This window comes from Mytilus edulis, chromosome 8 (assembly GCF_963676685.1).
Source record: "Mytilus edulis chromosome 8, xbMytEdul2.2, whole genome shotgun sequence".
Lineage (NCBI taxonomy): Eukaryota > Metazoa > Mollusca > Bivalvia > Mytilida > Mytilidae > Mytilus > Mytilus edulis.
In genome coordinates, this window is record NC_092351.1 from 10,048,094 (window position 1) to 10,063,489 (window position 15,396).

General features: G+C 32.0%; 1 protein-coding gene across 1 annotated transcript; it reads left to right on the forward strand.

Annotated features, from left to right (window-relative positions):
• The first annotated feature begins 1,188 nt into the window (after positions 1 to 1,188).
• LOC139484762 (solute carrier family 49 member 4 homolog) lies at positions 1,189 to 14,315 on the forward strand. Its single transcript, XM_071268688.1, has 12 exons — positions 1,189 to 1,721; positions 2,581 to 2,671; positions 3,280 to 3,443; positions 3,816 to 3,879; positions 5,224 to 5,261; positions 7,203 to 7,253; positions 8,370 to 8,499; positions 8,925 to 9,033; positions 9,838 to 9,905; positions 10,717 to 10,835; positions 12,374 to 12,556; positions 13,307 to 14,315. The coding sequence occupies exons 1-12, from the start codon at positions 1,343 to 1,345 to the stop codon at positions 13,429 to 13,431; spliced, it is 1,521 nt and encodes a 506-aa protein (XP_071124789.1). The 5' UTR covers positions 1,189 to 1,342; the 3' UTR covers positions 13,432 to 14,315.
• The last annotated feature ends 1,081 nt before the right edge of the window (positions 14,316 to 15,396 follow it).

A 15,396-nucleotide genomic window follows, 5' to 3' on the forward strand; every position in this document is an offset into this window, starting at 1 on the left:
AGAATTTCTCATATTTTTTCACTAGAAGAATTCGGGTCAGAGAAATGTTCGTACGATGAGACTCAGAATAAGAGAGGTATTTAAAGGATTCAGTCGACAACAAATCAAACTATAGAATAACATAAACGGTTCCAATTTTTTGCACTAGATGCGTATTTCGATAATAAATGTTTCTTCAGTGATGCTCGAGGCCACACTATTTGAAAAAAGCAAATTTTAACCAAATTAAATCCGTATTTTCATTAGTACCAAAGTACTGGCTACTTGGCTGGTGATACCTTTGGGTACTATCAGTCCACTAGCAGAGGTACCACACAGGAGTAGTAATAACACAAATGGTACCAATATTTCTGCACCAGCTACGCATTTCGACAATCAATGTCTCTAAAGCCAAACTATTTAAAAATCCAAGCTTATTAAAACATGAAGAGATTTGAACAAACACAAAAAACCAAAAAGGATAGTCAAAGCCTCGCAAGGAATCTGCAGAGGGAGATATTTTCCTTAATTCCAATTTTTTTTTAATAGCATATTTTAATACATGTAACATAAAATCCGTATTTTCATCGGTAGTAATAACATATAAGGTACCAATATTTCTGCACCAGCTACGCATTTCAACAATCAATGTCTCTTCAGTGATGCTCGAGGCCAAACTATTTGAAAATCCAAAGTACTAAAATATAAAGGTCTATGGACAAAAAGTAAGACCAAAAAGGATAACCGAATTTATTCAGATGATTTTAGGATGAAGACAGAAGGGTCAAAAACAAAGAAAATTTGCTAATATATTTTTTTAGGATATGCAAACTATTTTTCTGTAATGATAATGATGATATTTTACACAAAACATGTTATAAAAGATCTAGAGGCAAAGAATATCATAGGTACATTCAAACTCAAAAATCGAAAATAAACAGACAACGCCATGGGTACAAAACGAAAACCACAAAAAAAAAACAATCCCTGCTAACGAAGTTCTAGCAATGGAAATAAGTGCAATTGTAATACAATATAAGATATGAGATCGTCTTCAAATTCGCACGTTACCGATATACTTCACTGATGGCCAATCTTGAATATCACAAATTGTGTTATCAACGATAATCAAATAAATTGAGATATGTCATGTAACATGTGTAATACATGATATACGTGTTATCTTTTCATGAACCATTTTTTCACCTTTTTTAAGTAATGATAGTGAAGTTGTCAATAGTTTAAATCTGTCTGTCTGACAATACGTATTCGGAATTAATGCAATGCACAATCCAGTCATCATGAAGTTTTTGTATAACAGGAATACAGAACGATCAAAATTGCCTGCTAAGGCAAATATTGCATGACTTATAAAACCGTTGAAATAATCATGGAAAGTGAGAAGCAGCCGCTTCTATGTGAATATAGCAGTGATAAAACAGATGCTATAAACACCGAAACGAATTCAGTTATTCATACAACATGTAGTCAAAATGTTATCATTAATACAGACGAGTCGGTGCCGAAAACCAAGGTTTATACGCGTCGTTGGTATGTTATGGTGATATTCTGTCTATTTGCCATGTCGCAGGGCGGATCATGGAGTATTTATGGTCCCATATCAGCCACAACAGAGGACGCATTTGGTTGGAGTGATTCAGATATAGCGTTGCTTACGGCATGGGGACCAATAGCGTATTTAATAACAACCTTTCCATTCGCCTGGCTGATAGAAACGAAAGGTAAACAAAAACTTAATTTTTATAAATACTGTTATACATCATTGTACACAAATGTATAAATGTACAATATCTGTTATACATCATTGTACACAAATGTATAAATGTACAATATCTGTTATACATCATTGTACACAAATGTATAACTGTACAATATCTGTTATACATCATTGTACACAAATGTATAACTGTACAATATCTGTTAGACATCATTGTACACAAATGTATAAATGTACAATATCTGTTAGACATCATTGTACACAAATGTATAAATGTACAATATCTGGTATACATCATTGTACACAAATGTATAAATGTACAATATCTGTTATACATCATTGTACACAAATGTATAAATGTACAATATCTGTTATACATCATTGTACACAAATGTATAAATGTACAATATCTGTTATACTGTCATGGTTTAATTACCCAAGACTACCTACTGACTGTGACGATGATTTTCACTTTCAATAGTTAACTCATTTTATTTGCTTTCTGTTTTATAAATTTGTAGCATTTTCATGCTGATCGGGCGGTTTGAATGACATTTTTGTGTCGATAACGATGTAGTGTTGGATTGAAAGACATACATGTAGAAAAATATCAAAAAAGTGCAAATCATAACGAACAAAGTATCTTACCTAGACTTTTTTTGTGTCAGAAATTCTCGCTGTAAAATATACATGAAAATAAAAATATAGGCCAAACAAGAAAAGTAATTCTAAAACCTATTATAGTAAGAAGATTTCATAAATAAAAAAAATGAGAACATATACAACGACCGAGGATACCCTATATTCGGTCTCAGCACAGCACAAGACAAAGTCTGTAAACGGTACTATATGTGACATTTCAGGTATTCGAGTTGCATCATTAACAGCTACATTTCTTACTCTCATGGGGGCACTTGCGAGATGTATTACAACTGATCCAGCATACGTCACGTGGTAGTTATAAATATTTATTTAGGATATCCATACTAATTTTCAAAAGGTACATCCAAACTCAAAAATCGAAAATAATCTCTGACAACGCCATGGCTACAAAAACAAAAAAGACAAATAATTAAAAACAATAGTACGGAACACACAACATAGAAAAATAAAGACTAAGCAACAGGAACCCCACCACAACTGGGGATGACCTCAGGTTCTCCGGAAGGGTAGGTACAACATCATCCATCAACACCTGACAACTCCGACAAAAACAAAAGATTCTTACAAACACAGACGAACAAACACGAACACATAGTCCATCACATAGCGTGGCTTGGTACCGGCAAAACGTGTGGTGTAGTTAAACCAATTTAAAGGCTATACACACTTCCCCTAACGTCTAAAACTGAAGCAAACAAGTCTAAGACCTCAATTGAAATGACAACTGAAATTGTTGCAATGCACAGCTAGCTTTCATGAAAGTTTACCTTTAATGCAATTTGAAACATTTATTTAAAAATCTACTTTTACAATGTTATGAGAAGGAAACAAGTTATCCCTTCACTAATTACAGCCGTGTACTATTTATTTTATGTGAAATAATAGTACTTTTTTTTTAGGACAAGTAACATTGGGCAGTTACTGAATGGTTTAGCTGGACCAATAGCCTTTGGTGCTCCACCTGTACTGTCAGCCTTATGGTTTCCGGCTAATGAAAGAACGACTGCAACTGCACTGAATACAGTTTTAAACAGTGTAGGGTCCGCTCTAACATTTACATTGGGTATGTACAGTTACTAGTATCTAATTGCACACAGATTATTGTTAAACGTTGATGTGTAATCATCTCATTTATTTCACCTCCCTAGTAGTTGAAGCTCTGGATATTGTTTTTGGTTGAAATACGATAAACATTTCACCTCCATGGATAGGAAAATAGGGTTGTTGTCCTGAAATCATTGTCAATAGCTCTCTCAAAGCAAAATCTATTAGCATGCACAGAGAAAAAAAAATTATGATTATGAAAAGCTTTTGCTGCATAGCCGTATTGTGTTTAAATTTGTATTTCCGGAAAAAGTTATGCTTATATTTAAATAATGCACGCATGCACATATCGTAATAAATCACGAATAAACTTTTGTTAAAACTATTGTAGGACCACATTTAGTGCCGTTTAGAGGTTCCTGTCATGTCAATGATACAACAGGTAATATAAGCAGGTGCGTGCTTTTCTCTTTTTTGTAGTATTTTTCTAAATTTTAACTGTCTTCTTGAACTCAGTCATTTCCGAGCGGTTACATAAGCTTTTCAATGTTATTATGTGAATTAATTTGGCCATGCGTATCAACAGTATACACTATTGTTGAAATGCGCATCTGGTGAAGTTAAATTAATTGAACATTTAATGTTATTACTACAACTAAATCAGAAACCTTGAGGGCAGACTGTTGAATCAAAAGGATATTATTATCAACACAGTAGATAGGTACTATGGTTAATATGAATATTTATTATTTTATATTTGTTGAGAAAAAAACGAATAACATCTTATCCCAATTAAGGATGCATGTCCCTCAATGGAATTTGGGATTTTGAATCTTGCCGTTATATCAACTCTCCAACGTTTCTCCAAAGTTTTTGTTTTTTTATTACGTTGATTTCTAGCATCTCTGAAGATTCATTTAAATATCGCGAAATATATGTATTGGTAAAATAAAATCTGTCCAGTTTAATGCCATTGATGAAGAAGAATACAATCTATTGGAATTACGTACGGATGTAGGTAGACTATCTAAGCACATTTATGTTTATGAATTTAAGAAAAACAACAAGGCCATGCTTGTCATGTTGTTCATGTAGGTGTCTTTTTGGTATATTTTAAGGTTGAATAATAAGTTTCATCAACGCAATTCGGACTCCAATGTGTATCCGCAATCATATGCAAACCTTATTTGTGTATAAGCTGTCCAACTCAGTGATCTTTTTTTTTTAACTCATCCTGTGCTTATCTTATCATTTAAAATAAGTCAGACTTTACAGAAAGAATCTATAAAATTAACCAGAGACGATTGAGCAGCAGTAAATAACAAATGTATACGATACTATGCATCTGAATATCGCGAAAAAGATATGAGGATCGTTCCATTGTAATATGATAATAATCCCTTTAGGTATTTTTTTAACTGATTGTGAACGCATACATATTATGCAGAAATAAGAATATGTGGTTTGAGTGCCAATGAGACAACTCTCCATTTAAGTCACAATGTGTAAAGAGAACACAATTATGTTTTTGATTCTATTTGTTTTGTATTTGAACTATGCCTTTGCCATTGAAAAAGTACTCTTTTACATTGTATCTGTACAAAATTTCGTTGCACATATCACATGCACTCACTACCGAATTCTTTCAATGGAGGTTCGTGCTGTTCATTGCATTTTCTGTTGTTTTTATTCTTTGTTTCCTTTTTATTGTTTATCACGCTTTGTGATCTATTGTGTATATTTTATTTTAGACTTGTATTTTTTCAAAGATGAAACAATCTTTTTAATTATTTTTATAGTAATTTTTATGGGAGTATCACAAATAACTGCACGAATCGTAAGTTGTTATACATACATTATTTTTATATATGATATCAAAAACCTAATTGTTTCCACAGTATGCTATTGTTTGTTCAAAAGATATTTTAATGTTTTGTCTAATGCTTTGATGTGCGAATGACTCCGGATGACATCTGAGGTTGTCGCTATTTTATTGTGCGTGTTCATGAGAATTTGTTTACCTTGATTCAGCATCACATACATAGCTATCGACAATAAATAAAAGGCAATTGTAGTTTAACCCTTTTATAAAACGATTAAGTGAAAACAAATCCGAGTCACAAACCAAATCCGAGGGAAACAGCAGTACAACAGATACAGAGAGCTGCAATTAAAACAATTCCAACATACATACAAATATATCTAATAATCTACTGTCTGCATGTACTTGTAGTGTATCATTGTATCGTGGATTAATACATCTGCCTTGCAACCAAACGTGTGATGTACTGTTGTAATTTGCTTTTTACATAAGAGAACCGAGACGAAAGATACGTTTGAATAAAAACATCCTGTAAAACATCCTCATAATCTTGTACTGATTCATACCATATTCATACAACACTAGTAATGATAAAACTGTATTACTTCTTAGTAAAGAAAATTAATCACCCCCTTCATTTATCAGATTTGATTTCGTTCAAAGTAATCAGTACGATATTTAACGTTTGAAGTTAGATTCATAACAAACCTGACATAGTTTTATAATATAGTTAATTGCTACCTCAGTTTTATATTAATAAGAATTAAAATGTGGTTTGTTATTAAATGCAATATCAGTATTTAGTTCAAATATATAATCTTAAATTAATCCTAATTCTATCTTATTCATTCTTATGTGACGTCATTTTTCATTTTTTGATGGTCTGTTTTACTAATTCAAATGACGTCATTTTTTCGTCATTTTTCAGTTTCAAATAGGACGTCACTTGGCGTAGAGGTTTAAACGTATTCGGATGTGTCTACTTTTGTGTTTCAAATGTCTGGTTATGTAAATGTATTTCAGTTGTTTCCTGTAGTTAGTTAATACTTCAGCTTTATCATGTACATCTTTTGAATATTCATTTTATTAAATTTGCTGTTTGCAAAAGTATAAATTACTCTAAATTATAGGGATTTTCTGGTAACTTAACAGAAAACCCTTGCCGTTTTTGGCACAACCTTTTTGATCTTTTGGTCCTCGATGCTGTTCAACTTTGTACTCGTTTCGGCTTTCAAACTTTTGTATCTGTGCGTCACACATAGGTCTTGTGTGGACAAAATACACTTCTGGCGTATTAAAAATTTTGAACTTGTTGCCTTTTGTTGGCTGTTTTTTCGTGTGATTCTTTGTCAATTGTGTTCTCCAATTTATTTATATTGTAGTCCTGTGTTGTCATTTTGATGTTATATTTCACATGGCCATAAAAGTGCGAGGTTTGGCATGCCACAAAACCAGGTTCAACCCACCATTTTTTCCTTTAAAAATGCCCTGTACCAAGTCAGGAATATGGTCATTGTTATATTATAGTTCGTTTCTGTGTGTGTTACATTATAACGTTGTGTCGTTTGTTTTCTCTTATTTTTGAGTGTAAATTCACATTGCGATAAGACGTGTCACGGTACTTGTCTATCCCAAATTCATGTATTTGGTTTTGATGTTATATATATATGTTATAATTGTTATTCTCGTGGGATTTTGTCTATATGTGTTACATTTTAGTGTTATGTCGTTGTTCTCCTCTTATATTTAATGCGTTTCCCTCGGTTTTGGTTTGTTATCCCGATTTTGTTTTTTGTCCATGGATTTATGAGTTTTGAACAGCGGTATACTACTGTTGCCTTTATTTAGTCAAATTAGAACTATATAAAGAAATTGAAGGAATAATGATGTATTACAAATGAAATCTGTGTTTATTCTGTTCACTATGTTTTTATTTTATATGTTATGGTTTTATAGAAACAAGAATGATATCTGAACGCCACGACATCAGCAGATACATGCTCTACGGTAAGAATGATGCCTAAATATTTTTGAAAACAAATGGATATAGGAAAAAATTTTAACATTATTTATTGTCTAAAATACTTAAGGTCTAGATGAAGGTGACATAAGTTCAAATCTAGCTGGTCGATTATGGAAGAAAAAAGAAACAAACAAACAAAAACCCAGGAAATCGCATGAAATACAAAATTATACATGTTATATAGTCCCATACCGTATAGCCAGAAGTCCATTCTTTTGACAACAATATATGAACAAAACAGACAGAAGAGGTAAAAAAGTCGAAAATAGGGGTACATCAGTCAGCATTGTTTTATAATCTGAACCACTATAAAACAACGACTATATGTCAACTTAGAAAAAACAAAATGGTATATTGACATTGCACATCGGCAAACATGAAAGACGGGAATACACAAAATTACTACAACAACACATTGGCGGAACACATGAGTACCGAGTCACGTGAAAGGTTATAACCAAACATGGACTAACCATTAGATGAATATCATTTACAAAGACAAATAAAAGAGCACTGGAACACGTTATGAAGATAATACCATCAGTATCAGTACATAAAATCTATACTCAAAGACCATCATGTATGATTTTTGAAGTTGAAGCGGAATATTTATCAACAAGGTATTGGTATCGTCCGATCAACTTCTTGAGAAAAAGGACGAGACGTTCTTTGACATAACCTTGGTTTATCAACTTTCTACGCTATAACAATATATCTTAGACTGGAGTTATAATGTATTTTCGATGTTTCTTTTCCTTTAATTTAACAACGTTTTGTTTGCATTCATCAAGAATAAACAACTCGGTAGAAAAGCATGATAATCAGAAATTTCTAGCAATCTTATGTTGATTACAATTTCTTTCATTTGATAATGTCAACTTCTATGTACATGTATCTTATTTTAGAATGATTGAAGAAATACCATAATTTGAGCTGTCCCTCCGTCTTCAATTTTGATTGTAATGAAATATACTAATTTATAATTACTGTATGCGACTAATATATCAACTTTTCAAATGATCATTTAATTGTCTACTGATAATCTTTTGTTGTTTAGTGATTCAAGGTCTTCTTTAAATTGATTGGTGTTTTTTTTACAGATTTGTGCTTTATAGTGATTGCATTTTTACTTATGCTAGTATACTACCCAAAGAAACCGGACCTCCCACCGACTGTATCGGCTTCAGTGGCACGGTTAGATTTTCGTTCTGGTATAAAAGATCTGATAAGGTTTGTCAACAAAAATATCGCTTAGTTGAAACATATTATTAGCAGCACATTTGTTTTTATTGTGTTCCACACACAACTCAAAAATAAGAGATGACCTCAAAACTTATTAAGTAAAAAATCCAAAAGTATAGAAAAATACAGTATATGAAGGGCACTAAAAGAAATGGGAATGTACGTTGTATATACTCGAAAAGAAGATACTCTTTTTAGCTTTCTTTCTATATGCCATTTGTTTTTTTAAATTCGAGTAAACAGTTATTTAACGTGTGGCAAATGCAGATATTGATCTTGGATTAAAAATCCTGTTATCTGAAAACTAAATACAAACAAAAATCTACTAACCATTTAATGTTTACAAAAACAATTAATAAAAATCATCTTTTAAGGTCGATAGCTCTTATAAGTGATCAATGTTTATACTGTAGAAATGTAAAGTTTTGGTTGATCTGCCTGACGTTTGGTGTTTCACAAGGTGTATTCAGTAGCTGGCAAGGAGTTTTAGATGTTAATTTGAAGCCTCATAATATTTCCCAGGTAGTTATTTACTATAATGGTCCGAGACCACAAGTGTCGACCCTTGATTTTCGTTGTCCAACGAAAATAGTCCTTGTGTGGACAGTGTGTTACTTGCCAATTTTTCTTATACACCTTCCAAATTTATTTCTTCATGTTTTATGCCTCTAATTGCAAGTAAGGGGTGAAATTACACTGTAAAATAAATTGGGTTCAGAATTTTAAAGTAAAGTAGTGATTTGGTCCATCTGCAAAAGGTTAAAATGCAGCAAGCTGTCAAAAGATTCCAAGACCCCCTAAACATAAAACTGTCCATATTTTGCGTTAGAGCTGATGAAATTTTCTATAATTTTGTCATAAATTGTTTAAAAAGTAGTACAACTCACTTTAAAAATTTTATTGAGCAAGCGCATGTGTGATTTTTTAAAAATTTTCATTTATTGTCTAAAAGAAATGCACTACGAAATAATTGTGGTCTGGGACCTAATGATAAATATATCCCTTTGTTTACTTTGTCCTACCGAAACACTTTTAAAAAAATTGGATTACATCATGAACGCTCACACTTTAATATTGAATGTACAAAATGTTCAAAACGCTAAGAACTATATGAACTATGAACTATACAAAGAAACATGATTAAGTGAATATTCAACACATGCACTAATATATCAATAATATAGAAGGCAGTTATTAGTAGTAATATGGTTGATAAACACTTTTTTAGTTCAACCAATTGCCTTGTATATGTAATGTAAAGAGAAGATTCTTTCTTAAAAAGATTTGTTTGCAAGTTCTAAGCTAAAAAGCCCCTACCTTTTGTAGAATGAAGCCGGGTGGCTTGGCTTTTACTCATTGATTGCAGGATGTTTTGCATCCCTTGTTTTCGCCAAGTAAGTGTTTATTCACTCTGTAGAAATATTATAGAATTTGAATATGAATGTGCAAGTTTAGTAACTTTCGTCTATCACATTGTTAAATGTTTGCCAATATGATATAAACGTAGAAAACAAAATAATGGCCAGACCAACGAAGCTTTTCAGCGAATTCGTAAAGTAAATGGAATGTCATACATGAAAAGAGATAGAGTATGATTGCCAAGCGAATACTACCTATAGACTACAGTGGGAAGATATGAACACTGGTTATAATAGGGCATTGTACGACCTTCAATCATGAGCAAAACAAAATGGTGTAAAGTAAGCGGTATAATGCCATCATAAGGTATGACAACATGTGAAGTAATTCAAAAGAAAAACTGACAATCTATACTTTGAAAAAACAAATATGACATTGTATTATATAGTTTCTTCGATAAGGAAAAGCACTTATAGAATGCGGTGGGGTTTGTAAGGGTTCAATCCCTTCCTTATCTGGGGCAGTGGTGTAACAACAAAACGTACGAGCACATTATTAAAATAAGTTTGACAGGTTTGACTCATTATATCGGTATATGACACAATTTCAAATGATACAAAGACGTAAAACAAAGTACTGAGCTAGTAACACTTGGTATAACTGAACACTAGTTCAATGTCAAATTTCAACGAATCTATAATCATGGTCTCATGGATTATAGTGTCAATAATAAAAATTTCAACGATTTCAGTGGTCAAAAGCATTAAAATTTCAAGCACGTTACTTTCCCTTTTAAGATTTTTTATTTATAACATGTTTTCAATAAAGTTTTAAAATCTGTTTCAGATTTTCAGATGTATTTGCACGGCATATGAGATTATTTTTGTTATTCCTGTACATATGTGCTTCCGGATGTTTTGTATGGTTTATATTTCTCGTTGAAGGTGTTATTCAGAGTTCTACAAGTAAGTCTCCGTTATGTATAAATTAAGGTATTTACGGTATTGCTTTCAGATTCGAGATGTTCCATGCGAGATTTGACCAGAATCACGTCTCATTGGCTGCAACAGCTCGCCGATTGATTATCATTGTTTATTAAAAGTGAGGTAACTTATATATTAGGTTCAGTACGATCGTAATCAATCTATCTTCTCATATTGTCTAACATCTGTGTAACGAGTTAAAGATGTACAATTATAAAAGCTACCTGAATCAATGCAAGTATGATTATTGATTTGGTTGTATTTTAACTAGAAAATGAGACCTTTCGACTAATTGAAGTTGTAACTAGATTTTTTGTGCACTACCTTTGAAATACCACCAACACGCGGCTTGGATTTACTGGTTTATTGATTAACTTTTGGATTCAAATGCACCTGTCAGTACTTGTGGCTATGTCGTGGCGGTGGAGGAAGCCAGAGTGCCCAAACATTATAATTCTACCTTAAGTTACTCTATTTTCTAAATAAAGGCAACAGTAGTATACCGCTGTTTAAAAGTCATGAATTAATGGAGATAAAACAAACTCGGTTTACAAGTCAAAACCGAGGGAACAACATCAACTATAAGGCGAAAACAAAGGAACAAGAGGGACACTAAAATGGAACAAAAACAACATATATGTAAACGAACTAGTTTATAACAACTGCCACATTCTGACTTGGTGCAGGACCAGTGAACAAAGGTAGTCAATTGAGATTTGAGTCGAACAGGCTCTGATATCCATTGAGGTAACATCATTTGCAACTAAAAGGCTAAGATCAATATCTAACCTAGGTCAGTCATATCTTTCAGGCAATGTTCATTGTCGGAATGTAATGTATTTTGACCCCGTGGTCAGAAAAAAAACCGCAGTGACTACTATGCTTAGTAAACTTATGACTTAATATTCATCTTATATTTTAATTGTAAATGTTTCTCTTGGTAAGATTACATTGGTCATAAAATTAATATCTTATAATATAATTTATTTTTGATTAAAGATGAAATCATTGTTATCAAAACGGCTGGCTTGGTCGGTAATAAAATGTTCAAACTATATCAATACTTTATCAGATAAAACAAACATAATAGTGCATTGAACACAACATTCTATATATGATATCTATTCATACGTTGTGTTGTGTATGTGTGTGAGATCTTGTAAAAAACTACTTAAATTGTATATGTTGCATGATCCTAAAACAGTGTTTAAGTAATATATATTCCTTTGACCATAATTGCAGTTGAACCAACTACGAACAGTTTGTTCTCACTTAGAAATTATATGATATCTTAATCCCTCATTGTTCACAATCACTTTTATTGAATAGTTATATAGTTAATTTTACATGTCTTCCATGACCAAACATAATCAACATCAAAACAATCCACCAAATGTTACGGTTGCATTATCTTATAATTCAAAAATTGCTTGTCCTTAATTTTTTGCTATTAATCTTTTGAAAATTTACTTGTAAAAAAAAAGAATTAAGTTGAATACGGATATCATTGTTTTTCATAGTTATGTTATACACATCAATTATAATGGGGACAATGTTCCTGACGTCAACAATGCCACTATTCTTTGAAATGGCGTGTGAAGCAGCTTATCCAGTTCCCGAGGGCACCACTAATCTTGTGTTGACACTTAGCAGTAATATTGGTGGACTTATATTCCTTGTCATACAAATGATACCAAATATAGGTAATATATGTACACATGCATTAAATATTATCACACACACACTTTTAATATTTACTCAAATCGACCTTCGAAATTTTAGGTCCACATGCACCTCAACCTCGTATTTAATTATGCCTTTTAACTTCGATTTGATTAGAGCTTCAATGAGCAAAATTTCTGTAGACAAAATACGGGTCTGGCATACAGAAGTTTTGGGCCAGTATCTATGATGAGTTTAAATATTTATAATAAGAATTGCTATGTTTTTTTTTATTTATTATATAATTATCGTCGTTGTGCACAACATTGAAAATAATGTCATAACTAGGGACATCATTAATAATAAAGATGAGAACCAGACAAGATGAAATGAAATGAAGTAAATAAAAAATTAAAAACAAACGTTAATTCCATTCTGAAAATCATTATGATTCTATAAATTATTTATTAAAAAAATAAGTCATCTATAGAAATCGCTCACTTCCCAAAAAGAAATTGTCATATTGTTACGTGCAGCTTATCTATTGAAATCCAGAAACATGACAATATTATTTATTAATTGACTTAAAGTATTGTAAGCCATTGAAACAAAAGATTTACAAATATACTTTGTTGTAAAAGAAACCAAATGATCGTTCATGGCGACAACGTCGTAGGCCTGATGAACAGGATATTATTATATGTCAACATAATAATCAAATTAAATAAATGTAAAAAGTGTTAATATCCGAGGATTTATTTTAAAGAAGAATAGGTGTTATATTATTCCAGGTACAAACTGGGCCTCCTGGTGCATGCTGGGTGGTATAGTATCATGTATACCAGTCTTGGCCTTGCTAAAAGAACGTTACAATCGCCTGGATGTCGACGACACTGAAAAGATAGTTGAACAATAGTTTTACGCAGATATCTTCTAGTTGTCTCTCTTTGGTTGTTGTATGCATGTTAATAATTAACAAATTTAGGATTTAGGGCGCAAATCAAATTTTATCTTAACGCAACACTATAATTGAATCATAATCTTAACTTTTCTTACACAGCTATAGGCTCTTTTTTGTATTTTCTGAGAGTTTTAAATACTACTTGTGACATTTCTGCTCGTGAACCTGAAGACAATATTTGAGAAACATTCATGTTGAGGAGAAATCATTGAAAATGACCACTAATCGTTATACTTAATTTCAATGGAAGACATTAATATTAGTCAGTAGATACCAACCTTGAGATTGGTAATGGGATTTGTGACCGACACCAACCCTACTAAGAGCAGAAACCAGACGAAGGCCACCAATGAGTCTTTTACACAGCAAGAAAATCCCGTACAGGGAGTCGGGTTTGAGCTGGTTCCTTAGCCAAAATTCAGTGAGAATGGACGTCATACTCAATTTCAAAACATATTAATGAACTAAACTCATACAAGACTTTCAATGGCATTTCTACAACTTTAAAACAAACTACAGAGTGGCATTTCTACAACTTTAAAACAATAAACAAACTACACAGTGGCATTTTTACAACTTTAAAACAATAAAAAAACTACAGAGTGGCATTTCTACAACTTTAAAACAAACTACAGAGTGGCTCTTCTACAACTTTAAAACAATGAACAAACTACAGAGTGGCATTTCTACAACTTTAAAACAAACTACAGAGCGGCATTTCTACAACTTTAAAACAAACTACAGAGTGGCATTTCTACAACTTTAAAACAAACTACAGAGTGGCATTTCTACAACTTTAAAACAAACTACAGAGTGGCATTTCTACAACTTTAAAATAATAAACAAACTACAGAGTGGCATTTCTACAACTTTAAAACAAACTACAGAGTGGCATTTCTACAACTTTAAAACAAACTACAGAGTGGCATTTCTACAACTTTAAAACAAACTACAGAGTGGCATTTCTACAACTTTAAAACAATAAAAATAAGGGTTTAATTCTCAGTCTTGTTTCAAACCAATTATAATTGAAATTATTTTTGGACTGGGGTGTCAAAAATTAAACAGAAAATATTCAATTACGTGTTGACATCTCAGTCATGAAATGGTCGATGAATGGATAGAGTGAATACTTCCAAAAATCAAACAGCTGCTGCATTGAAGCCGTGAACATCCAAATGTAGTTCAAGACAATTTTGTCGTTAAAATCACGTGGACAAAAAGGCATGCATATATCCATTGAAAACATTAAGAAAGTAGGGCTCAATTTTATTATCTTTTTTATCTTCGCAAGATATAAATCAATTTATTGTTGAGGATGAACTGGTCAACATAATTAAAGATATTCTGAATATTTTTTTTCTCAATTTACGCGTACTTCATTCTGTAGATAAAAAAAAAATCAGAAAATCCTACAGAGAATATTAACGCGAGTTGGAATTTTCCCCCATTAAGACAGTTTGATTTTCATATCCTTGGTTTTAAAACATGTTACCACATATGTGATAAATTAATAAGTGTCTCTCTGGTGAAATATATCGGAAGCAGTAGCACTTTATTTGTTATGTTTCGGAAGTTTGACGCCATAAAATTCTTTCCCAAGCTGTAATAATGCTTTTAGGACACCAGTCTATTCAAGAAAGGTCATCAGTGTGACAATTTATTGTCTTGTCTAACATTAAAGTTTTACTTATTTAATTAGCATTATGTATTACATGGTCATGCTTTTCAGTAAATTGTCAACATATCTTGACATAATAAGGCAATACTTAAAGGCAGGTGTTGATGGTTTTTATATCCATACGATGAAAGACAGGATTGACATATATACTTTTTGACACTTCACATTTTATTCTCGAAATCAACTCATTTTCAAATTTTACAACTGCCAATTAGATTTTATAGGGTTCATCTTGTGAA

Bases quoted from the DNA above. Each gene is read 5' to 3' on its own strand.
- LOC139484762 (XM_071268688.1), top strand. From the start codon at position 1,343: ATGACTTATAAAACCGTTGAAATAATCATGGAAAGTGAGAAGCAGCCG. The intron at 2,672-3,279 runs GTAGTTATAAAT...CTTTTTTTTTAG, and splicing joins GATCCAGCATACGTCACGTG to GACAAGTAACATTGGGCAGT. The intron at 3,880-5,223 runs GTGCGTGCTTTT...TTATTTTTATAG, and splicing joins ACAACAGGTAATATAAGCAG to TAATTTTTATGGGAGTATCA.